Source organism: Aspergillus alliaceus (genome assembly GCF_009176365.1).
Source record: "Aspergillus alliaceus strain CBS 536.65 unplaced genomic scaffold BDW43scaffold_1, whole genome shotgun sequence".
Lineage (NCBI taxonomy): Eukaryota > Fungi > Ascomycota > Eurotiomycetes > Eurotiales > Aspergillaceae > Aspergillus > Aspergillus alliaceus.
In genome coordinates, this window is record NW_022474684.1 from 184,920 (window position 1) to 206,574 (window position 21,655).

The following is a 21,655-nucleotide window of genomic DNA, read 5'->3' on the forward strand; positions in this document are numbered from 1 at the left end:
CCAGAGCCTTTACCTAGGTATCTCAACGCATGGCTGGACTGTGCCACACGTGTGTTGTAACCGCCGTCGCATCGCTCACTTCTCAAAGGTCAGCAAGATACACTGGCTTATTTTAATCGCGGAAGACCCTCTCTTCTATTCATAGAGCAGTCATGTTGGTAGACGAGATTTGGTTGACCTCCCATCATGGCCTTTAACTCACAAGATGCCGCAAGTCCATCGGGTCTCCCTCCTTCAGGGCCTGTCTACAAGGTCTACAAGCGTCGCTTCTGGGGGCTAGCGCAGTTGGTGCTATTGAACATAGTGGTCAGTTGGGATGTATGTGATCCTGCAACTTAGCGATTTCAGAATGACTGGTACAACTATATCGTTTCCAGTAGAACAGAGGTGGACATTGTTGAGCTAAAATTATTGCCTCGATATCACAGTGGTTGACCTTCTCATCCATATCCACCACAGCCTCTCAGCATTTCGGCGTCTCTGAAAGCGCTATCAACTGGATGAGTACAGGGTATCTCTTTGCCTTTTGTGCTGCCAGCCCGTGAGGTTTCCTTATCTGCATCCAACCATTGCATGTCACTGATGAGACCATATATGCCAGTGTTGTCATCTTCACTCTCAATAAAGGCGGGCCCAAACCAGCCATTATCACCACTTCCACTCTCCTGTTGGTAGGCAATTGGGTTCGATATGCTGGCACTAAAGCCCGCGGAGGCATGTTTGGCGTCGCCATGTTCGGCCAGATCCTCATCGGTCTGGCCCAACCGTTCTGTCTCAGTGCTCCAACCCGGTACAGCGACATGTGGTTCTCAGACAAAGGGCGCACCAGTGCCACAGCCGTAGCCACCTTGGCCAATCCGTTGGGGGCAGCCCTAGGCCAGGTAATCGATTCATTCTGGGCGACGGAGCCCAGCGAGATCCCCGATATGGTTTTGTATATCTCCGTCATTGTAAGTGTGACCCCAAGGACAGACAAAGGGACCACGAAAACCGAAAGCTCTCGAGAAAGTCTTTTTCATCTAATCAAGGATAATGTAAACCACAGGCGACGATAGCTGCCCTCCCGTCCTTCATCCTCCCTTCACAACCCCCAACACCACCGAGCGCATCCTCTGCAACAACCCGAATGCCCCTCCTCCCAGCAATAGCCCAACTCTTCAAGACACTAGAATTCTGGTTTATCCTCATCCCCTTCTCGGTCTACGTCGGCTTCTTCAACAGTGTCTCCTCCCTCCTAAATCAAATCCTTTCCCCCTACGCCTTCACCGAAACCGAAGCCGGAGTAGCAGGAGGCATCCTCATCGTCGTCGGTCTAATCAGTTCTGCCATCATCTCCCCAATCACAGACCGCTTCAAGCACTACCTCGGCACCATCCGCGTCCTAATCCCCATCGTCGCAGTCTGCTACATCGCCCTGATCTTCGCCCCATCCAGTCCGGCGGGGATCGCTCCATCTTTCGTCGTCTGCGCTCTCCTGGGCGCCTCGTCCTTTGCCCTTCTCCCCGTCGTCTTAGAGTATCTCGTAGAGATCACGTATCCATTCTCTCCGGAGATCGGGAGCACGATCTGCTGGACGGGCGGTCAGCTCCTCGGTGCGGCGTTCATTCTGGCCCAGGACGCGCTCAAGGCAGATCGCGATGCCGATCCACCGGAGAATATGAGGAATGCACTGATCTTCTCGGCCGTTATTGCTGCCGTTGTGGTGCCGTTCCCCATCTCGATTGGGTTGTTTGGGAGAGATGTTAGACGTCGGAGATTGGATATTGATCGGGGGGTTGATCTGGAGGGTCGTGAATATACTGATACCGGTCTTGCGGGGGACGACACCCTTACGCCGGGGACTGAGTCGAAATTTAGTCTGAAATTTTGGTAGAGAAGTAGTAGTTAGCAGGGTGTTAGCTCGTGGAGTTGAACTAGTTCTTTTGTGTTAGTGGTTGTCATTGTTCTGCCGTTGCGGATGCGTCTATAATTCTCATGCATGTGTTTATATGGTGCAGAGTGATAGTAATCCTGACCAAACAAGAAGCAGTTCTAAAACCCAGCGTTCAGAAAATTCATTGGTAAAGAAGAAGTACGCGTCGTATGAAACGCAGTGCAGGCCAGTCTGGCAAAATCCAGTCGAAACTGACGGAAACAGCAAGTCTAAGAGACAAATGCCATTCGTTCTAAACACAAGGAAATTAAGAAGCACAGTTCACAAACAGGCAAAACCCCAGCTATCTGTACATACACAGCGAAGGATGTATTCCCCCATCCTCCACTTTTAACACAAATCCCACATTAGAGGGGAGTCTATCCCATTCTATGCGAGGGCGACAAGCGGAAACATGCCAGCCATCATGACGCTTTTAGCTTTCTTTCTGTGAGTCCCTTCCACAGTTCCCTTCGTATCTTATCTAGATGGTCAATACATGGTGCGCCATCGTTAAATCTCGTTGCTATTGAACCATAAGAGAAACATGGCAGAAATTGTCTCGAGATGAGACACTTAGTTGAGGGACTTCCAGAGCTTGGGGGCGGCGCACTGGGTGGCGCAGTGGGCGAGGTGGAAGACTGAAGTAAGAAATGTTAGAAATATCAAAAATGGTTGTCGAGATACACGGTATGTGAAGCGACACAACCGCCAAACAAGTGATTCAAGACTAATGGAGAATAAAGTGGGCGCCACCTACACTCCTCAACACAGTCCTCCTTGGGACCCTTGTAGTCGGCGTCCTCCTGCTGCTGAGTGACACGCTCAACGCACTCATCGTAGTGGTGCTTGTATGGGGCGCACTGAGCGGAGTTGGCACATTCTATGATAAAAACATCAGTAACGGCAAATACGAGTGGTAATAGCAAGATGACAAGAGATGGTCTTGTGTCAATGGGCATGTGCCAAGCGGACAAATGGAAATCGGTTGCATGTTGGTTGGATCGTGCCATTGCCGCGCAACCTGACAGTCCAATGACGCGAAAAGAGGAAGACGCAAGTAAATGATCAACATAAGCGACTCACCCTCCTCGAGCTTGGGTTTGAGATCCTCAGGCTCCTCTTCCTCTTCCTCTTCCTCTTCCTCTTCCTCTTCTTCCTCCTCCTGCTCGGGCTCCTCCTCGGCAGACTCTTCAGGAGTCTCCTCAGCAGACTCCTCGGGCTTCTCTTCGCTGGTCGACTCCTCGGTAACAGCAGACTTCTCTTCGGTCTCGGTCTCCTGACTGCTGGACTGCTCGACGTTCTCGGCGGGAGCCTCAGCCTGAGCCTCGGGGAGGCTGAAGGAGGACATAATGTCGGAGAAAAAGTCGGAAATACCCATTTCGGACTGTGTGGGAGTATCAATTGAAGGGATTGGAGGGCCGGGATTCCAGAATGTGGGGGGTGTAAGCGGCAGTGACGAGCGAAGTTGATGAGGTTGATGGTTTTACGAAGCTTTGGCTCTGCCGTCCAGGAAAATCGGAACAGCCCGGCCGCCGGCGAATGCTCAATTATCGCACACGTGATTGGCTGACGCTTCGGTACGGGGATTGACCAATGTAGTGATCCTGTTTATTCAACGTAACGATCTGATATTGCGAGTTGCCAATTGTTAAACACACATATGTTGAGTTTATAACGCTAAATTACTGGATATATCTCAACAATAGGAGTCTAATCTTTTTTTCTTTCTTTAGAACACATAATGACGTCTGAACACATTAGGTACCAAATCGATCCTTGAATTAGAGCAAGCAGTGAAAGTACTGTACAGGAACGGATGCAATATGGCTCGCTAAAAGAGAAGCAAAGAGCTTGAGACATGCTCCTATTAAAAAGTCTAATTATGGCCCAAGACCAATTAATATCTTCCCTCAACTGGCACGACGTAACCTTTCTTCGAGGGCATTAGCAATACTCTGTTGTTGAACTTCTTCGTAGCCTGGTGGCGGTTCCATGGGCTCAGGACATGACACCGAAGTAGCACAGTTATCCTGCGAGTTTGACGGGGCGTGCTGAGTACTGTGAGTAGCGCCAGTCGAATCATGTAGTGGGCCGGAGTAAGCAGGCAGTTCGTCCAGATGGATAGTAGACAAGTCAACCTCCCTTGCTCCTCGATTGCTCTCTTGGGAAACCTCGACGGCCTGTTGTAGGCGTTCTTTAATCCGTTCAAAGTGGTTGTGATAATCAAATGCTCCTCCCTCTTTGAAAGTCACCTTCAACTGTACCGCTGGCAGCGATGGGGGTATCCCTCCACCAGACACCGGCTGGACCAGAGACTGCCACACATTTGGGCCAAAGAAGGGAGCTGATACATGGGTATCATGTATGTGAAGAAGTGGTGCAGAAAATGATTGAAATTCATTGGATTTCTGGACAGGTATGTAAACGACCTGGAGGTTTTATTTTGTGAGCTCAAGAAAAGACGTGCAAAGAGATAAGGAAAAGCTAAAATGAGAGGCCGATAAGAGGGGAGAAGTACCCGCTGGTTTGTAAGATATATTCGGCCTGAACCACTTTGGATTGATAAAGCATCCTTGCCTTTATATGAGCCGAGGGGTTGCAAAGAGAGGCTAGTGCGAGGTGGGGAGGTGTATATCAAGTGCTCATGAGGAAGACGGACAAAGCCTTCATGTTCATGTAGCATCACCCAGCTGCTCGGTAAAGTAGGTTAGAACCAGTCAATCAAATATCATATCTTTCTCTTTCTCTACTCGAACCCAAGTAGGAGCGATATAAAAGATATACTATGTCCATAGGAACAAAAGAGCGGGGGCTAAAAGGAGGATGGAAGGAAAAGAAGGAATAGAGAACTAAGGGAGGACCCGTGTCATATGCACGCCTAAAGCAAAAAACTTATACCTGAAAAGCGAGCAGTATGCACCGACACTGATCAAGGTATTGCAAAGTTGGAGTAGTGAGGGGTCATTCACATACTTGATTGACATCTTTTCCAATCCGCTAGCCAGTGCAATATGTGTGACAAGTAGACTTTTTCCCCCTTGACTAAGAAAGGCCGTGCAAGTTACAGGAGATCGATCGATCGTCACCGACTATGATTGATCCCGTTCGCAATTTAAGATCGCGGATTAGGCTAGGAACCTAGGTCAAGACAGGGTACCTGCCAATCGCAACTGAGATATCGTTTGAAACTTTCAACCAGTAAGGTAGGAAAGGCCAGTAGAGGCGGACAGGTTGATACTGATTGGTGAACAAGGTGACCAGGGAGATAATATACTAGTAGTCGTAGTCAAGCCGTAGACCCTACTCGTAAGGGTGTATCAAACTCAGGTACTCGGATGTGGGTTAGACCCGCTTAATGTAGGTATTTGCCACGGTGCAACGTGGGGCGGAGGATGTATGGATGGGAAAGTGGATCACCAGAAGTCAGTCAAAGGAATCACGGCAAAATGCCGGGAAAGGCAGTCAGTTGAATATAGTTTCACTTTAGACTTGGGATAGATACTAGTGACGGTGATAAATGGTGAGGAGAACAGTTGGGGTCACTTTTTTTTTGCAAACCTCCGCGGGGCTGATTGTCAGGCGGAGAACCCAAGGAAAAGAGGGAAAAAAAGGACTCTCGGAACATAACGCAATAACAGCATAATTTTTTCTTTTTTGAACCCCGTACAACAGTTCAATTTTCAAAACCACGTAGTATCAGTGAAAGGGGAACTTACTACTAAGTCTATTGCAGGCTCTGTCATGCGATTTTCCGTAACCTTATGATTTATCCTATTCAAGCCAATGCACTTTCCAATCAATCCGATTGATGCTTCAAAGAAAAAGGGAAAAAAAGAGAAAAAAAGGAAGAAAAAAGGCCAAACGGGACCTTCTCCAGTACCTAACTTTGCTAGTACCTTTCGTGTATTCTGGCTAGAGTATAGTATATGTATGTAATTGTTTTTAATTGGACGGAACTGGAAAACAGAACGTTCTAGGCTGGGTACTGCAGTGTACCGAAGTATACCGTACGTAGGTATGGCGGGTGCATACATGTTGTAGTACACCATTGGGGAAATGAAATTTACTCTTGCGTTTATAATGGGAATAAATAATATATACTCCATATATTTAAATGAGTTAATAAACAATCAACTTTGAGTGAGAGCTCCTCTTTCATCATTTTTACCAAGGTGATTGATATCCACTGAATGCTGGCTACGTGTATGTAGACCAAACAAGTCTAGGTAACACCAATGTTTAGAGGGAGTACAGAAGATAGTAGTAGTATTAGTATCTAGAACTATCAAGAATGGGGAAGAGCACAGACTTCAAAAGGCCTTGATCCTATCCCCACAGAATTTTCATTAAATTCATATTTGGTGTATGGATAACTATCCCATTTGTACTTGTGATAAAATAGAAACAAAATAAAATTAAGATAAAACCTGTCCTCTTTGGAGAGGTACATACATCCTTGCATATCCTATCTTCCTATATATGTACTACTAGGTAACTAGCTATCGTGATTCTAGTCTAGAGCACAAATGACATAAGTAAGTTTACCGTTACATCTTCTGACTGGTCCGGATTAGCTATGGTTACCTCACTTTCCCCCACAGCGATTTCCCATGTCATCCTCTTGTCACATGGCTCTCGCTCTTGAACTTTCTACTAGGTATATCCCTCTTCTTCCCCCCTCTCATTAAAAATAAAACATAATAAAGATTACATGTACATACCCATCACTTAACACAAATCGCAATCAGTCTGAAGGAATAATTACACTGTGAAATTCCCCAGGTATATCCACTCGGTCTTCTGATTGCTCTAGATCGCTTGAAAACTAACTTAACTGTGTTCCCGATCATACAGGCTGGTGGCAGTTCATGTCTCGTTACGTCGCACCCAGCGCGTGCTCGCCATTTCGTCAAAAATAAACGCCACTGCACTATAGCAGCCTGACCTCTACTTCCTGCTTCTGCTCCGACTGGAGGATCGATTAATTTCTATTCCTTTTCTCTTTTTCGCCCAGCAGGTTGGGGTATTGGCAAATCCCTCACGGCATCATGGCAAAGCAACCGCGCATCCCCCCATTGATTGGATGGCTATATGATCTAGTCCTATGGCTGTTCTCCGTTCTAGTGGATTTCTTCTTTCGGGAGGTGCATCCGCGTGGCTCCTGGAAGATTCCGAGGAAGGGCCCATTGATCATAGTTGCGGCCCCTCATGCTAACCAAGTATGATTATCTGATCGATTTCATTTCAATCGTCCATGCGCAAGCATACTAATCACCGGGTACCTATAGTTTGTCGATTCGTTGATCCTTATGCGTGTAATACGCAGCGAAGCTCGTCGTCGCATCTCATGGCTTATTGCAGAAAAATCATTCCGGCGCAAGTTTATCGGTTTGTTGGCTAGGTCTATAGGCTCCGTACCTGTGGCCAGAGCAATGGATAATATGAAGCCGGGCCAAGGCATAATTTATATGCCCGACCCGATCGACCAACCCACATTGATCCGTGGAATAGACACCAACTTTGAAGGACCTGGTTACGAAAAGGATGGAACTATCGCTCTCCCCACTATCAATGGCACTTCGCATAATGCCACTATTGCTGAAATCCGCAGCCCGGAGGAGTTAATCATAAAAAAGCCATTCAAGGCCAGAGACCCGCTCTACCAGCTCACTGGAAGGAAAAATATCACGGATGATGGAAAATTCACCGGAGATGCGTCGGATAAAGATCCTGAATTCAAGGGCTCAAAGTTCAAAGTTTCCCCCCATGTGGACCAAACAGCAGTTTACGAAGCGGTATTTGCTAGACTAAATGCTGGTGGATGTGTTGGTATTTTCCCAGAAGGCGGTAGTCATGACCGTACAAACTTACTTCCTTTGAAAGGTACCCACCTTCTATTCGCCCTTGCGTGCCCCTTTATTTCTACGGTCTTCGGCTAACTTTGCATAGCTGGTGTTGCTCTGATGGCCCTGGGTACGCTGGCAGAAAACCCAGACTGTGGCTTGAAGATTGTGCCTTGTGGAATGAATTACTTCCACGCCCACAAGTTCCGCTCACGCGCAGTCATTGAGTTCGGAACCCCCATAGAAATACCGAGGGAGTTGGTAGAGCAATTCAAAAGAGGAGAGAGGAGAGAATCTGTTGGTGCTCTCTTGGACACCATATACCAAGGTCTTGTTGCGGTCACTGTGACGAGCCCGGACTACGAGACGTTAATGGTAGGTGATCCGGTTATTAAATTATGAGATCTGCCGCGCTAATGGACTCCCAGGTTATCCAAGCTGCCCGTCGCCTGTATAATACTAAGGGAAAGAAGCTTCCGCTCCCGATGGTTGTTGAACTCAATCGACGTCTTGTGAAAGGTTATACACACTTTAAAGACGACCCACGAATTGTGCATCTACGAAAGTCAATTGCAGAGTATAACCGTGAGCTACGCCTTCTGGGAATCCGCGATCACCAGGTTGATTATGCCAAATTTTCTTTCATCAAAGTTATCTTTACTTTGATCTCTCGTCTCATCAAGTTATCTCTCCTTACGATCGGGACATTGCCAGGCTTTCTTCTCTTCACCCCTGTCTTTATCACCACGAAGGTCATCTCGAAAAAGAAGTCGCGGGAGGCATTGGCTGCCTCTACAGTCAAGCTACAGGGGCGAGATGTCATGGCAACGTGGAAGCTCCTCGTTGCTCTTGCGTTTGCCCCAGCTCTCTACGCGTTCTATACGGCGGCTTTCACAATGTGGGCCTACCATAACCGGATTCAAGGAATTCTTCCGGGATGGATGCCGTTGTGGCTTATTGTGCCCATAGGCATAGTTTTGTTCCCCACTATCACCTTTGCGGCCCTTCGCATTGGAGAGGTTGGCATGGATATTCTGAAGTCTTTGAGGCCACTCGTGTTATCCTTGAACCCGTCTTCTGCCAACTCTCTGGTGAAACTTCGCCAGAAGCGCGCATCACTTGCCCAACAAGTTACAGATGCCATCAACACATTGGGTCCGGAACTGTTCCCCGACTTTGATGCTGCGAGGATTGTCACCGATCCTTTCTGTGAGATCTACAAGCCGGCTGAAAAGGCCGCCGGCGAACCGACTCCTATCCCAGTGATCAGAACTACCACTACGGACTTCGAACGAGGCTCTATTTCACAAGAGCCTCTTCCGCGGAACGAGTCGTTCCAGAATCTTGCAAATATCGGCTTCTTTTCTACCCGGCCTTCGAGCCGTAGCCGAAGTCGCAGTAGCTCATTTGGAGGCCGCCCTGGATCATCAGGGCAGCAATTAAAGCCGCTTAGCCAGATTACTTCAAGCGATGGCCTTGATCACGTTAGTTCCAAGATTCGTGACTCCATGCGGCAACGCGGTGAACAGCGCCGACGCCGGCACAGTGAAGACAGCAGTAGCTGGGACATGGCTAGCTCTGGTACCGGGACCCCTCCAAATGAGGAGAACCGGAAGGACATCTAAAGTTGCAGACATGTCTAATCTATCAAGTTTACCGTACAGTAGTTAGCGGCGGCGTTTGGCGTTGTGTTATCTTGTCCGCTTTGCGCGTTCATGAAAAGGGGAAAGGCAAGGATATTAGCGGAATACCCGGTGAGTTGAGATGTAGATATAAGTAGTTGGATGAAAGTTTTTTCCTTGAATTAGGAATTGATCTAGTGATGGATTTCTCCAGATTTAATATATGATCTTCTACGTACTTCTGTATTCTGGTATGATACTTCATACCCACCACTGGTCACGGGAACGTTTTGGTACGGTAAGATTCCATGTAATTTTACACATGGGCCAGAGATTGACGGAGACGTGATTCCCGACCCACCTGCATGCTTTAGAGGTTACGTCTCCCAAATCACAGCTTGTGAAGTATCCTTTCTTGCTCGATGTTTAAGAAGGCCTCTGTTTCGTTCAATTGATTTCCCAATTCCTTGGCCCGGACAGTTGCCACTCAGTTTCCTGTGTTCACGCACCATCTGCTTTTGACGTCCAAAATTAGATCACTTTGCATGTGTAAAAAGGAAACTGTGTAGCCTGATGGACACAGCCTTACACCAGAGGATCTCCATTCCGCGCCGCCTTTAGTCAACCGGTGGATTTTACAACATAGGAGACCTGTCATAAGCTCATGACCTATATTACTGCTTTGACTGTTCAGTTTTGACCCTTGAACAACCGTCGATTTCGCTCTTTGCACCACCGACTCTCACCACATACGGCCCTCCGTTCGCCTCATAGCGTTTCAAGATCCTTGGTAGCTGGTTTTTCATATCATTATTACACAAAATGGCGACATCAATGCATCTGTCAAAGCTCCGGAAATGGTTCCTTGCGTCTCCGCCCATCGAGCTTGCTATATCGAAACTCCGCGAACTGTTGATCGGAGCAATCAAACAGGGGCCAGTTCCACAGCATATCGCATTCGTGATGGATGGAAACCGACGGTTTGCTAGGACGCATGGGATTGAGACGGTGGAGGGACACAACCTTGGGTTTGAGGCGCTGGCAAGGGTAAGCTTTCTACTCCTTTTACTCTTTTGGGGTCAGCTATTGTCTAGCTGGGCCTTTATAAAGAGGCGTTTTCTGCACCCTCCGAACAAACGGTCTCACTCCAGGTGCACAGGACAAATGCTAATGACATGCGCAATCAGATCCTTGAGGTCTGCTACAGAAGTGGAGTGAAAGTTGTTACGATCTATGCATTTAGTATCGAAAATTTCAAACGCTCTAAGTTCGAAGTGGATGCTCTGATGGAAATGGCTAGGGTGAAGTTGTCTCAGATGGCCCAGCATGGAGAAATCCTTGACCGATATGGAGCTAAGGTCCGAGTGTTGGGTCGCTTGGACTTGCTTAGGCCTGATGTCCTTAAAGCGGTGAACAGGGCGATGGAGATGACAAGTGCCAACGGCGACCGGGTCCTCAACATATGTTTCCCATATACATCGCGCGACGAAATCACCAGCGCTATCCGTGATACTGTCGCTGATTACAGCCAACCGTTGAGATCGCGCTCCTCCTCCCAACGAACACCGTTTTCTGAAAGTCACATTGCGCTTAACATCCAAGCACAGAACCAGAATACAAAGACTGAGGATGCAAATAGCGATATTGAATCTACTTCCGAATCCTCGGCACATGGTGAAGAAGGAGGTGCCAAACATGACCGTGCGAATAAGGTGTACGAGTCTGGTTCTTCCTTTTCGTCGTCCACAACCCTTGATCTCGCTGGTCATCAGGATATTGCAAATGCGAAAAAGATAGCGCAGGGCGCTAGTGCCGAGTCGGAGACCCCTACTTTCATGTCACCAGAGACCATCACGCGGCAAACATTATCCGATCATTTACACACTAAAGACAACCCTCCTCTAGATTTGCTGGTCCGCACGTCTGGAGTGGAGCGTCTCAGCGACTTCATGCTTTGGCAATGCGATGAGGACACGGAGATTGTTTTTCTGGATGTCCTCTGGCCCGAATTTGACTTGTGGCATTTCATTCCAGTTCTCCTGGGATGGCAGAGAAGGATTTCAAAGTCACGGAAGAATCCAGATGCGGAAGGTGATTACGATGGCGATGTCGCCGAGTCGTCGGAAAAGACAAAGGTCCAAGGCTTGTAATTCACTAATCATACCACTTGAGGCATAGAAGCATAGGGGTATAAGGAGTTTCTTTTTTTTTTTTCCCTAGTGTTAACCTGACTTATATCCATCTTTTGTTATTCATTACCTGCAGCAACATTAACCTTAGAGTGTCTGTATGTATATTTATATTTATAGGTGCAGTTTAAATCAACATTATTAGACCACATAAAGGACATCCATCTATCGATAAGAATAGATAACTTGATATAAGACTCTTAATCACCATCGATCCACCTCCTCCGATACCGCCCTCCGGGTGGACCCACGTGACTCACTCACATCTGCCGGCGGGGAAGCCCAGATGCTCTTCCTCCTCTTGCTTCTCGCATACTATTGATTATTCCTCAATTGCTCTCCAATCCTCACAATGGCTGGTCAGGTCGCTGGTTCCAAGGTTCTCCTTTTGGGCTCTGGTTTCGGTTCGTCTCTCGATCCCTTTCCAAACTTCCATACACCTCATTTCAAACTATGAGGGAACCCCGCAATGGAGCTCAATGACTAACTGATCTGTAGTTACCAAGCCCACCGTTGAGGTTCTAAGCAAGGCAGATGTTCATGTCACGGTCGGTATGTTCCACTAGCCTGGGTCCAATCTATTTTCTCCCGCCAGTGTGTCGATTAACTCCCCCAATTGTTGCGTCGGCGGGGGAGGGAGAGCATCCTTTTTATCCCTATAGCCCAACTAATATCCCAAGAAAGTATATGGTATCTAATACGTGGCTTCTCCATTGAATAACAGCCTGTCGTACCCTTGAAAGTGCCCAAAATCTTGCCGAGGGCTTCAAGAACGCGAAGGCCATTGCCTTAGACGTCAGCGATGCCGACGCTCTCGACAAGGCCCTCGAGCAGGTCGACCTTGCCATCTCCTTAATCCCTTATACTTTCCATGCCCTCGTGATCAAGTCGGCTATCCGGACTAAGAAGCATGTTGTGACAACTTCTTATGTTTCTCCCGCTATGCTTGAATTGGACGAGGAGTGCAAGAAGGCCGGCATCACGGTCATGAACGAGATTGGCTTGGACCCCGTACGTCATTCGTAATGAGTACTATCCCCGCAATAGGTTACATTCTTAACTAACATTGATCTAGGGTATTGACCACCTGTATGCCGTCAAGACTATCGACGAGGTAAGTTTCATTAAGCCATGCTATGATGACCGCCATGATATGCAGCTAACATGTTAAATTAACAGGTCCACAAGGAGGGTGGTAAGATCACCTCCTTTCTCTCCTACTGCGGTGGTCTCCCCGCCCCCGAGTGTTCCGATAACCCTCTGGGATACAAGTTCTCCTGGTCCAGCCGTGGTGTTCTCCTTGCTCTTCGCAACGCCGCCAAGTTCTACAAGGATGGTCAGGAAGTCAGCGTCGCTGGACCTGACCTCATGGCCACTGCTAAACCCTACTATATCTACCCCGGCTTCGCATTTGTCGCATACCCCAACCGCGACTCGACCCCTTACAACGAGCGATACAACATCCCCGAAGCCCAGACCATCATTCGTGGCACTCTCCGCTACCAGGGCTTCCCTGAGATGATCAAGGTGCTGGTCGACATCGGCTTCTTGAGCGATGAGGCCCGCGATTTCCTCAACTCACCCATCGCCTGGAAGGACGCCACCAAGCAGATCCTAGGCGCCACGTCGGCGTCCGAGAAAGACCTCGAGTGGGCCATTGCCTCCAAGACTTCCTTCGCTGACAATGACGAGCGCAACCGCATCATTTCCGGTCTACGCTGGATTGGCCTCTTCTCCGATGAGCAGATCACTCCCCGCAGTAACCCCCTTGATACCCTCTGTGCCACCCTCGAGAAGAAGATGCAGTACGCCCCAGAGGAGCGTGACATGGTCATGCTGCAGCACAAGTTCGAGATTGAGCACAAGGACGGCTCCAAAGAGACCCGCACCAGCACAATGTGCGAGTACGGTGTTCCCGGCGGTTACTCTGCCATGGCTAAGACCGTCGGTGTCCCCTGCGGTGTTGCCGTGAAGCTGGTTCTTGATGGTACTATCAACAAGAGGGTAAGTCGTTTTATTTCTACCCTAATTTCGTCAACGGCGAAACTAACGGCTTTTGATTAGGGTGTCCTTGCTCCCATGACCTGGGATATCTGCGCTCCTCTCCTCAAGACCCTTAAGGATGACTACGGCATTGAGATGATTGAAAAGACTCTGTAAACACTCCGTAAACTTGCTTTCGTTCAGGCTTAAATTACGACTGGACTGCTTAACGATTTAAAATGTTTATAAAGGGTTAGAAAATATTCTGGGGATTAAAATTAAAGGAGAAAGGAATACAAAATTTATTTATTGTAGACATGTATCATAGGTCTTCGTTATTTATTCATTTTACATTGTTCTAATCATGGAACTTCTATCGTGGAATCGTCGAGCCATACCCTCATAGATGTGGAAACGAGGGGATTGTATGTCAAACCAAAAAAAGGCACCCATGTGAGGTATAGTGTCTGCCTCCCAAGAACACTGTCCAAAACATAATGAACGTCCGCCCCTACAGGACGCGTGGATTGCCGTTAAAACCAGATCATCTGTATTTCAAGCGGCGTTTGAATCATCAAGCTTTCAAATACGGACGCACAAGATCAGAGGATAGTGCCAAACCTATACCAAGAAGTACGAATATAGAGATCAGTAGCTGCCTCCAAGAAAGTGAACGAGAACTGGAAGCCATGGTAAGGAAGATTTGGCTAGGAGAGAAGGCAAAGAGGGGAACATACCCGAAAGTTTGCTTGATGCTACGAACGTAGTACATGTCCCAGTTCTGTCTAGTGACATCTTCCTGGCCCACTGGGACTCCAGTCCAACATACACGCATCTGGGTCACACCGTCGACATCGTTCTGATCAAAGTTGATCTCAAGTGTACTGAAGTGACCCTGGGGCCACTGGGCCAAACGCCACTTCTGCACAACCTGAGTGGGCTTCTCCAGCTTAGTATATTCTCCGCTCACGTTGCCATCAAAGATAGCAAACTTTCCACCAGTATAAGCACCGTCGAACTGACGAGGGGCTCCACGGGTGAAAGCGGCAATACGCTGTGGGTCTGTGAAAGTGTTGTATAATTCCTCCGCGGTAGTGCGGAACTCATCTGAGGCGGTCACGGTAGTAGTATTGACAGCAATCTTGCCGCCAGTAGTAATAGTCGTGGTTGAGTTGGAAACCGAAGTATCCTTCTTGGTCTGAGGGTGATAGGTTGGTGCGGTGAAACCCTTAGACGGGTTTTCACCAGGAGCATGTTGGATATCCTTGCCATGTTCGCTGATCAGGGCAGGTGCGAGTTTAGCCAACTCCTGCCTGAGCTGTGGGACAAGCTTCGACCGCACGAGTTCCTTCACGGGCTGCTTGGAAGAGGATTCAGAGTAGATCTCAATTTCAAACTATCGCGGACAGGAAGGGTCAGCACTACCATCCCCAGCTGGCTGTCTCGGAGAGGGATAAAGGGAACGTACAACATACTCATCTTCCCCTGTGTCATGGGCAACCTCGGGGATGGTGATAGTACCACTAACAGACTCCTCATCCTTGGTCTTACCTGTTAAAGGAAATTTAGTTGTGCCCCGGACAAGGGAAGCACAATACGTTCACGAACCTTGATACTCTAGCTGTACTTTGACATCGAACAAGGTGATGACCTTGCCCTTTCTCTGGCTGACGTCTACGTCGCCATCCATAGACAGGAGGTTGGAGACATTTGCGGTGACACCATCTTCCTCAGCGGTAATGGTGAGAAGCTTCTCCTTCAGGTAATCCTTGGCCCATCCGGAGGCATCCTTATTCACCCAGTGCCAGTTGTTGGGGTTGTGCAGAACCATGATGTTGGTATTTTAAAAAAAAAATTTATTATGAACTGCTAGTGGGTCTTGATGTAAAGAAAAAAAAATCTTCTCTATTGCAGGGCTGACAAAAAGCACCCAAAACAAGATGGATGAAGGACGGTCTGTCTGTTTTTCAAGACTTGTCCAATGCTAGGTTCTATAATCATGGGTCAGTCGATCGAGCCTGGAAAATCAATTGACGGATGCAAAACATGATATAGGGAAGTTCTCAGGATCACAGGTAGCGTTCCCGGATCGCGAGCTATGTCAACACAAAAGATGAATCAAAGCCCATCTTTACTCTGACTGGTGCCAGCTATAATCTCATCATCGAGGGGGAAGGGGCAGATTCCATCCAACGGAGGGGTAGTTGGAAGGAGACAGAAAAAAAATCTGCACTGGTGGGAAAGGGAAGAAAAAGAAGAAATTGGGGTCACTCACAGTATCACAGAAGGACGCCTTGAGTCAAAGACGCTGCAATAGTAGGTCAATCAGGTCCAATGGGTTGAGAAGGGAGCAAGCGAAGGGGGGTTACTTAAATACAGGGGATCCCCTCCGGCGAAGTGAAGGCGAGAAGAGAGAAGAAACGGACGTGGAAGGAAAGCTCTAGAAGGTAGGGGTCACGTGTATGCGCTAGTGGTTAGAAAGGCACTCATTGGCCCAACCCATTGCAGAATAGCCCTAAGTAACCTATGGTACTACTACTAGTATAGTAGTACTTACAGGTACTCGTATGCACATACATCCTTCGAGGGCCACATATAACTATAACACAAGTAACGAACGGATAGTTTGGGTATCTTCGGCAAAGTAAAACAAACGCAGATCGAAACAGCCCGTGGACTAAATTTTCTCCATCAAAAGCCAAACATCGTCATCAAACATAATTCATCCAGGGGTCCTCACTCCTCCAGCTGTTCAAGCTCCTCCCATCCATCTTCATCAACGAGCTGCTCCTTTACACGCTCTCGTAAGCCCTGTACTGCACTCCCCAGGGCTTCGGCCCATTGCCCTTCCACTGTAGCAACTTTATCCTTGAGATCGTTGGTCAAAGACCGCTCTTCCTCCGCACGGGTTGCTTGCATCTCCCGCCGCACGTTGTCTTCAACCTCTCCCAGGCGGACCCGTTCGGCTTCCATAAGCTTGCAATTGGCTCTCATGACAGCAGACTTAACCTCGTGTAGGAGGCAAAAGAGGTTGGTCTGGGATTCGATGTACTGGTAACTAGACTTTTCCGCATGGGACAGCAGCGTATAGAGATATTGCAACGGATGGTTCTGGTAACTGGGATTCTCCTCATACTCATTGGCAGGAATCTGAAGCTGAAAGCCAGCAAGATCCCCCGGAATCTGCTGAACCAGAGCGAGAAGAGATGGCGCGATATCCCAGAAGGCGGATAGCTGTATCTCTACCCCTCGAACCACGTTCTCTTCGATCACAGCCAAAAATGATTCAAGCCGAGCCAGTGCATTCGCTTCGCGGTTCACACGGCGGTCCAGAGCATCTTTAGCGAAGAAGGCGTTCGTTTCACGCACTTTCTCCTCGTTCGCCTTCTGTTTGTACGGTAACAAGACCACAGTCTTGTATTTTTCATCCCGGTCACTGACTAACTCATACATTTCACGGTGGAGCTGCTCCCGAGCTTCAAACAGCCATTTGAGCTGCGTGAGTTTCTCTAGCAGTTCTGGCTTTTCGTCTCCTTCTTCTTGGGTCTGGTCGGGGGTCTCGTTCTGAGCATCATCGAACAACTTGCTACGCAGCTCATCAATAGAAGCAGTGGCCTTGTTGACTCGTTCTGTGAGAATTTCGTGCATCGGCTTTAGCACTGATTCTTGGTAGCTATCCAGCTCCTGTTTTGCCAGCTCTCTCGCAAGCTTATTCTCTTCCATGATCAGTGCAGCCTCCGCTTCTGCAGCCTCTGCAAAGCTAATGCTACCCTGTTGGATCTGGCTCTGAATATTGGCTTTGAAACACCGGCGGCCCTCCTGCATTCTCTCCTGATGGCTTTGTGATAGACTCTCAATTTCAGATTTATGACGTTGTCTGGTAGACTTGATCACAGAGAGATCACTGATCGATCGAACCAAAGTTCGATAGTTGACGAGATCTGGGTGGCTGTTGTTGACAGCTGGATGGTGCCGTGGGTAAGGTGGCGGCAGAGTAATGAGCCGAGAAACATCCATTTTCCGGGCCTCTCGACTATGCCCGCGGTTGTTGTGCCCTACCGTACTTGAGTAATCCGAGGAAGCTGGCTCCTCGTGCCATCCGACCTTTTCAGGCGGGTATTCATCCGGGCCGTACGCTCCGTATTCGTCGGTTGATTCAAATGCATCGCTCGTACCTCTACCTTCGGTAAGTTCCCGCCCCTGGGGCCATTGTAGAGATTCGCGAGGCAAGCCCATATATTTAGATTCACGTCTTGATCGCTCGATTCTCCTTGCGCCCCCCTCGCTGCTAGACTTCGACTCCCACCAACGGCTTGGGGCGCGACCTCGGGAACTCATTTCATCATTGCTCATACTAAGGCTCGCTATTGGTGACAAGCAAGGCTGATAGTTGTTCCACCAAGCAGATTCAGGCCGGGATTGGGGTATGCTGAGCCTCGGTGCACTCCTGGACGGCCGCCTAGAGAGGGTTGCAGGCGCGGCTTGCGGCTTTGGCGGCATCTCGAATAGCCTGTGACGCACATTTTCGACATTGAAAGAGCTAGAGTCCCACACTTTTGCGTACCTTTCACGCCTTATCTGAGATTCTGAGATAATGAACTCCGTGAAAATATTTAGAGCTTCCGCTTCATCTGCGGCACCGGCTTCCTTGTCTATGAATGTTTTGTGTCTTTGTATGGCATTCTGAACGAACTCCATATCTTGGTTGACGACGGAATCTAATGATGGGCCTTTTTGTGATGGAACTCGGCGTGGGGATAATGCTGAGACCGTAGGTAGAGCTTCATTAGGCAAATGTAGTAGATGGGATACCGGCCGGTCCTCTCTAGAGCTAGGCCTAGAAGGCGGCCTCGTATCTTGTCCAGATTGCAATGGGGGGGTCGGAAGGGCTCTTGGAGGCAGCACTTGTGGGGCATTCGTGGATGATTTCTCACCACCCGGGGAAAATGGCGGAGTATGCGCAAACCCCCGGTTCGGCCCAAGAGGGCTGGGTTCGCCTCTGGGAGTCGAGAAAGAGGACCGATTTGAAAATAACCCAGTTGAGGAGGCTCTGGGCCGGGAGGCAATTTGCTGTCCATCAGATCCAAGACTGTGGCTGGTGCTCGGAGTCACTCTCGTTGATTGCTGATGTCCAGTATTATCAGCAACGGCGTTAGTATCTTCGAGAACCAAATTCGATGGTTTTACTTGGTCCAACGCATCGGCCCATGGATTGCTACTCGTCGATACAGCACTGAAGTCATCAAGAACCTGGCTCTGTCTATTCCTGCGTTCGATCCGCCTTTCTCTAATCCCTTTGGCGTTTGGGTCCCGAAGAGCTGGACTGCGAAACAGGCCATTGCTAGTGGAACTTTGGGGCCCATGAGATCCAGACCTATCAGCCTCGGTGCAAGACATTGTAGTATTCACCGTGTCAATAGCAAGGGGTGTTCTGTCTCTGTGTTTCGTCACTGTAGGCCCCTCATCCACCCAGCCAGCTGGAGTCGGGGGAATGCTGTCCAAGCCTGTTCCCAACACTGGAGGTGGCCGAGTCCTGGCGGCCCTTGGCTGAGTTTGCGAGTTACGCAAGGAAGTTGTATCAGATAGGCCACTGACGCTCTGTGATCTTGTAGTAGGAGGAGGGCCGGGAGGAGGTGGTGGGAGAGGCATCCCTGGTTCCCAGCTACGCCCTGGCGGTGACCGACTCCGAGACTGGCTTGTAGCTCTTGACGTACTCGCACTATTCACAACGGGGCCGGCCGAAACGGCTCGCCTGGAGGTTGGGGGTCGAGTGAGATTATCGGACTGGGGAGCAGCCGCCATATGACCATGGCTACTCGACTGTGATGGGGGTAGATTCTCCTGTTGTGAAACCATGATATAGGGCCGTGACCCTGTATTCAACGAGTGTGGTTCCCGATATGTATCAGGTCTTTGTTGAGATGACGACCTTGAAGATGATACGCCTCGTGATAACGGGGGAGGGGGCGGTGGAAGCGATACATGTCTATTCTGGCCTGCGTCACCCATATGAACCATAGACAGCGGGCGGGTACGGGGAAGAGGACGCTGCCGGTACTCCGTGGAAGCGTCAGCATTATTATGTATTGCTCCATTATACGAAGAAATAGCCCCTGGAGATGCTGAGCCTCGCCCTGAGGTACCATGGTTGACATTTTCCCTGGGTTGATGTTGCTGCTGAGGCTGACTTGGGGGAGAGTATGGAGGTGGAGGCGGCGAGAGAGTCATGTCTGTTTACATCTAGGTTAAACCAGTCCGGGAGAAAGCATTTTGAGTTCGGGGCAGAGATGCAGCTGTTCATGTTGACACCCTGAGATGTTCCACCGGAAGAGAATAGAGCAAAGAAAAAGGAACTACGACAGACCTGAATGAGACCCGGCTTGTCGCGCTTGTGGAATGATTCGAAGCATGTTATTTGGTTGCACATAAGCGGATTGTCCCGAGCCGCCCACCGGACCCCAATCCTGAGGATTGTAAGGGACATTGTATTGTCTGGAAGCCATCGATGATGACCCAACTCCTATACCCCCCGGAGTAGTAGCCGCAGGAGATTGGCTTTGTGTAAACGGACTGGAAAGAGAGGTCGTTGACAGCGGTGTCGACGAGTAGCTTGCACCCAGCGCGACACCTAAGCCATGAAATTGAGGACCACTCAAAGCCGTTGTCAAAGGCGGCGGCTGCAGAGCATGTTCTCGACGGCTGGGAGATGGCTGATTGCTATTACTAACATGAGGCGTTGGCCAGCCGTTGACAGGATATGTACTGGACGGTGGCTCGTTGCCAACGTTATTTGGGGGCCACCAGCTACTCACAACCCGCAATCAGTATCGCGAGACGCTCAAAGCAGATCACTTCAGGAAAGAGGGACAATCTCGTGGGTATGAGGGGCCCGCGCACCTATTCATACTGCCGAAGAGATTAAGAACCAACCGGACGTGAAGCCATGGCTGGAAGCGGCGCGCAGCAATAAGATTAGGATCAGGAGCCTACCAGACGCGACAGGTCAACGAGAAGGACCGAGAGGAACGTCGATTTCTATTCTTTGCAACACGTCCGTAGGCCAACCAGTGGCGGCGGAGACCTGCGTCTCCCAAGACAAATCAACGGTTTGACGTGGGATAACGCGATGGATCCACCTGAGATAAAAATAACACGCCCAAGACTTGGCCGTCTGGGGCCACACGGTTAGAAACAGGATGAGACAAGACTCTTCAGACACGAGAAGAGCATGGATGTAGTTAGTGAGCTGCAGTCTGGGAAGTTCATCACAGCCGGCGTCTTGTTGGCGCTTAGGGCACGGGATCCTCGCCCGCTCACTGGTCAAACCCCCATGCCACTCAAGCAAACTAAAACCCTCATCACATCTGATTTTGTCCCATATTTAGAAGTAATCTTGCAGTAGTTCGACGCCCCGTTGGGTTGACAGGGGCAAACAGAATGTTTTGGATTAATTATTTAAGGCAAGGTAACTTCGGACTAGGAAGCCATGGCGTTGGTCACCAGAGCCTACAAGGGACGGATACGATACTGAGATTGGAGTCAAAGTGGTCGGAAACATTTTGGTATTTATTCTGATTTGGGGGGAATCGCTAAACTTCAACTACTGTACATCCTAAATCTTGTGAATGCACGTATGAGCACTCATACCAGAAGTCTCAGCTCACCTTAGCCCTTCATCGAGGAACCATGAAAGCTTGACACCGAGACACCTAGAGTCACTAAAACCAGAGTCAGCACTGAAATACGCATTTGCTGAGTTCTGAGAATTCAAATTGATACAAGGGATTTCAGATAAATGCCCTGTCACAGGCGGTGGTCATCAATGTATTTGATTATGTTGACCGTCGTGATTAAAATAAAAAGGAAATCATCATTGAAGAAAAGAAAGACATCAAGGGGTAACCCAAGGAGATAGAACTTACATTAGTGGCTTCGTGCCCCACCAACAGGTGCTGGCAAGGGCTAAGTATTTAATGTACGCGATCTACAAAATCTGCGCGTACAATCAGCTTCGATCACTTTAAGGTCGTGACAGACGAAGATGAATTGTTTGGACTGATCAGTCCCGACAGTTGTCGTCCTGGCCAGCAAAGCGGACTTGGA

The 21,655-nt window shown here is 48.9% G+C and overlaps 7 protein-coding genes across 7 annotated transcripts; 4 read left to right on the forward strand and 3 right to left on the reverse strand.

The window, feature by feature from the left end:
• The first annotated feature begins 73 nt into the window (after positions 1 to 73).
• Positions 74 to 2,334, forward strand: BDW43DRAFT_1045 (putative cell surface receptor/MFS transporter (FLVCR)). The gene is made up of 4 exons (XM_032037811.1): positions 74 to 318; positions 429 to 541; positions 602 to 950; positions 1,046 to 2,334. The coding sequence occupies exons 1-4, from the start codon at positions 187 to 189 to the stop codon at positions 1,871 to 1,873; spliced, it is 1,422 nt and encodes a 473-aa protein (XP_031906176.1). The 5' UTR covers positions 74 to 186; the 3' UTR covers positions 1,874 to 2,334.
• Positions 2,335 to 2,488: 154 nt separating this feature from the next.
• Positions 2,489 to 4,598, reverse strand: BDW43DRAFT_295819 (ubiquinol-cytochrome C reductase hinge protein-domain-containing protein; the record flags this gene model as incomplete). The annotated part of the gene is made up of 6 exons (XM_032044115.1): positions 2,489 to 2,553; positions 2,673 to 2,795; positions 2,999 to 3,299; positions 3,662 to 3,663; positions 3,831 to 4,344; positions 4,434 to 4,598. The coding sequence occupies 6 exons, from the start codon at positions 4,596 to 4,598 to the stop codon at positions 2,489 to 2,491; spliced, it is 1,170 nt and encodes a 389-aa protein (XP_031906177.1).
• A 2,258-nt stretch (positions 4,599 to 6,856) lies between these two features.
• On the forward strand, positions 6,857 to 9,427 carry BDW43DRAFT_1085 (putative glycerol-3-phosphate acyltransferase Sct1). Its single transcript, XM_032037868.1, has 4 exons — positions 6,857 to 7,134; positions 7,204 to 7,798; positions 7,865 to 8,133; positions 8,187 to 9,427. Exons 1-4 carry the CDS (start codon positions 6,964 to 6,966, stop codon positions 9,381 to 9,383), a joined length of 2,232 nt encoding a protein of 743 aa, XP_031906178.1. The 5' UTR covers positions 6,857 to 6,963; the 3' UTR covers positions 9,384 to 9,427.
• Positions 9,428 to 9,780: 353 nt separating this feature from the next.
• On the forward strand, positions 9,781 to 11,724 carry BDW43DRAFT_257675 (undecaprenyl diphosphate synthase family protein). The gene is made up of 2 exons (XM_032039907.1): positions 9,781 to 10,427; positions 10,568 to 11,724. Exons 1-2 carry the CDS (start codon positions 10,203 to 10,205, stop codon positions 11,528 to 11,530), a joined length of 1,188 nt encoding a protein of 395 aa, XP_031906179.1. The 5' UTR covers positions 9,781 to 10,202; the 3' UTR covers positions 11,531 to 11,724.
• Positions 11,725 to 11,828: 104 nt separating this feature from the next.
• lys9 (saccharopine dehydrogenase (NADP+, L-glutamate-forming)) lies at positions 11,829 to 13,862 on the forward strand. Its single transcript, XM_032039908.1, has 6 exons — positions 11,829 to 11,973; positions 12,068 to 12,121; positions 12,294 to 12,580; positions 12,645 to 12,683; positions 12,749 to 13,573; positions 13,634 to 13,862. The coding sequence occupies exons 1-6, from the start codon at positions 11,922 to 11,924 to the stop codon at positions 13,727 to 13,729; spliced, it is 1,353 nt and encodes a 450-aa protein (XP_031906180.1). The 5' UTR covers positions 11,829 to 11,921; the 3' UTR covers positions 13,730 to 13,862.
• A 9-nt stretch (positions 13,863 to 13,871) lies between these two features.
• Positions 13,872 to 15,925, reverse strand: BDW43DRAFT_1638 (AHA1 family protein). Its single transcript, XM_032038632.1, has 5 exons — positions 15,828 to 15,925; positions 15,161 to 15,648; positions 15,021 to 15,103; positions 14,290 to 14,948; positions 13,872 to 14,173 (listed from the first exon to the last, which is right to left on the reverse strand). The coding sequence occupies exons 2-5, from the start codon at positions 15,381 to 15,383 to the stop codon at positions 14,155 to 14,157; spliced, it is 984 nt and encodes a 327-aa protein (XP_031906181.1). The 5' UTR covers positions 15,384 to 15,648; positions 15,828 to 15,925; the 3' UTR covers positions 13,872 to 14,154.
• BDW43DRAFT_1717 (uncharacterized protein) lies at positions 15,860 to 20,618 on the reverse strand. Its single transcript, XM_032038739.1, has 3 exons — positions 20,450 to 20,618; positions 19,917 to 20,356; positions 15,860 to 19,782 (listed from the first exon to the last, which is right to left on the reverse strand). The coding sequence occupies exons 1-3, from the start codon at positions 20,455 to 20,457 to the stop codon at positions 16,289 to 16,291; spliced, it is 3,942 nt and encodes a 1,313-aa protein (XP_031906182.1). The 5' UTR covers positions 20,458 to 20,618; the 3' UTR covers positions 15,860 to 16,288.
• Positions 20,619 to 21,655: the final 1,037 nt, after the last annotated feature.

What these genes read in the sequence shown, in the direction of transcription:
- BDW43DRAFT_257675 (XM_032039907.1), top strand. Translation starts at nt 10,203, where the DNA reads ATGGCGACATCAATGCATCTGTCAAAGCTCCGGAAATGGTTCCTTGCG. An exon ending in GGTTTGAGGCGCTGGCAAGG is followed by an intron (nt 10,428 to 10,567) that starts GTAAGCTTTCTA and finishes ATGCGCAATCAG; the next exon opens with ATCCTTGAGGTCTGCTACAG.
- lys9 (XM_032039908.1), top strand. Translation starts at nt 11,922, where the DNA reads ATGGCTGGTCAGGTCGCTGGTTCCAAGGTTCTCCTTTTGGGCTCTGGT. An exon ending in CCGTCAAGACTATCGACGAG is followed by an intron (nt 12,684 to 12,748) that starts GTAAGTTTCATT and finishes TTAAATTAACAG; the next exon opens with GTCCACAAGGAGGGTGGTAA. An exon ending in ATGGTACTATCAACAAGAGG is followed by an intron (nt 13,574 to 13,633) that starts GTAAGTCGTTTT and finishes GCTTTTGATTAG; the next exon opens with GGTGTCCTTGCTCCCATGAC.
- BDW43DRAFT_1085 (XM_032037868.1), top strand. Translation starts at nt 6,964, where the DNA reads ATGGCAAAGCAACCGCGCATCCCCCCATTGATTGGATGGCTATATGAT. An exon ending in CGGCCCCTCATGCTAACCAA is followed by an intron (nt 7,135 to 7,203) that starts GTATGATTATCT and finishes GGGTACCTATAG; the next exon opens with TTTGTCGATTCGTTGATCCT. An exon ending in CGGACTACGAGACGTTAATG is followed by an intron (nt 8,134 to 8,186) that starts GTAGGTGATCCG and finishes ATGGACTCCCAG; the next exon opens with GTTATCCAAGCTGCCCGTCG.
- BDW43DRAFT_1638 (XM_032038632.1), bottom strand. Translation starts at nt 15,383, where the DNA reads ATGGTTCTGCACAACCCCAACAACTGGCACTGGGTGAATAAGGATGCC. An exon ending in AGTACAGCTAGAGTATCAAG is followed by an intron (nt 15,104 to 15,160) that starts GTTCGTGAACGT and finishes TTCCTTTAACAG; the next exon opens with GTAAGACCAAGGATGAGGAG. An exon ending in CAGGGGAAGATGAGTATGTT is followed by an intron (nt 14,949 to 15,020) that starts GTACGTTCCCTT and finishes TGTCCGCGATAG; the next exon opens with TTTGAAATTGAGATCTACTC.
- BDW43DRAFT_1717 (XM_032038739.1), bottom strand. An exon ending in ACAAGCCGGGTCTCATTCAG is followed by an intron (nt 19,783 to 19,916) that starts GTCTGTCGTAGT and finishes AGATGTAAACAG; the next exon opens with ACATGACTCTCTCGCCGCCT.
- BDW43DRAFT_1045 (XM_032037811.1), top strand. Translation starts at nt 187, where the DNA reads ATGGCCTTTAACTCACAAGATGCCGCAAGTCCATCGGGTCTCCCTCCT. An exon ending in GCCTTTTGTGCTGCCAGCCC is followed by an intron (nt 542 to 601) that starts GTGAGGTTTCCT and finishes CATATATGCCAG; the next exon opens with TGTTGTCATCTTCACTCTCA. An exon ending in TTTTGTATATCTCCGTCATT is followed by an intron (nt 951 to 1,045) that starts GTAAGTGTGACC and finishes TGTAAACCACAG; the next exon opens with GCGACGATAGCTGCCCTCCC.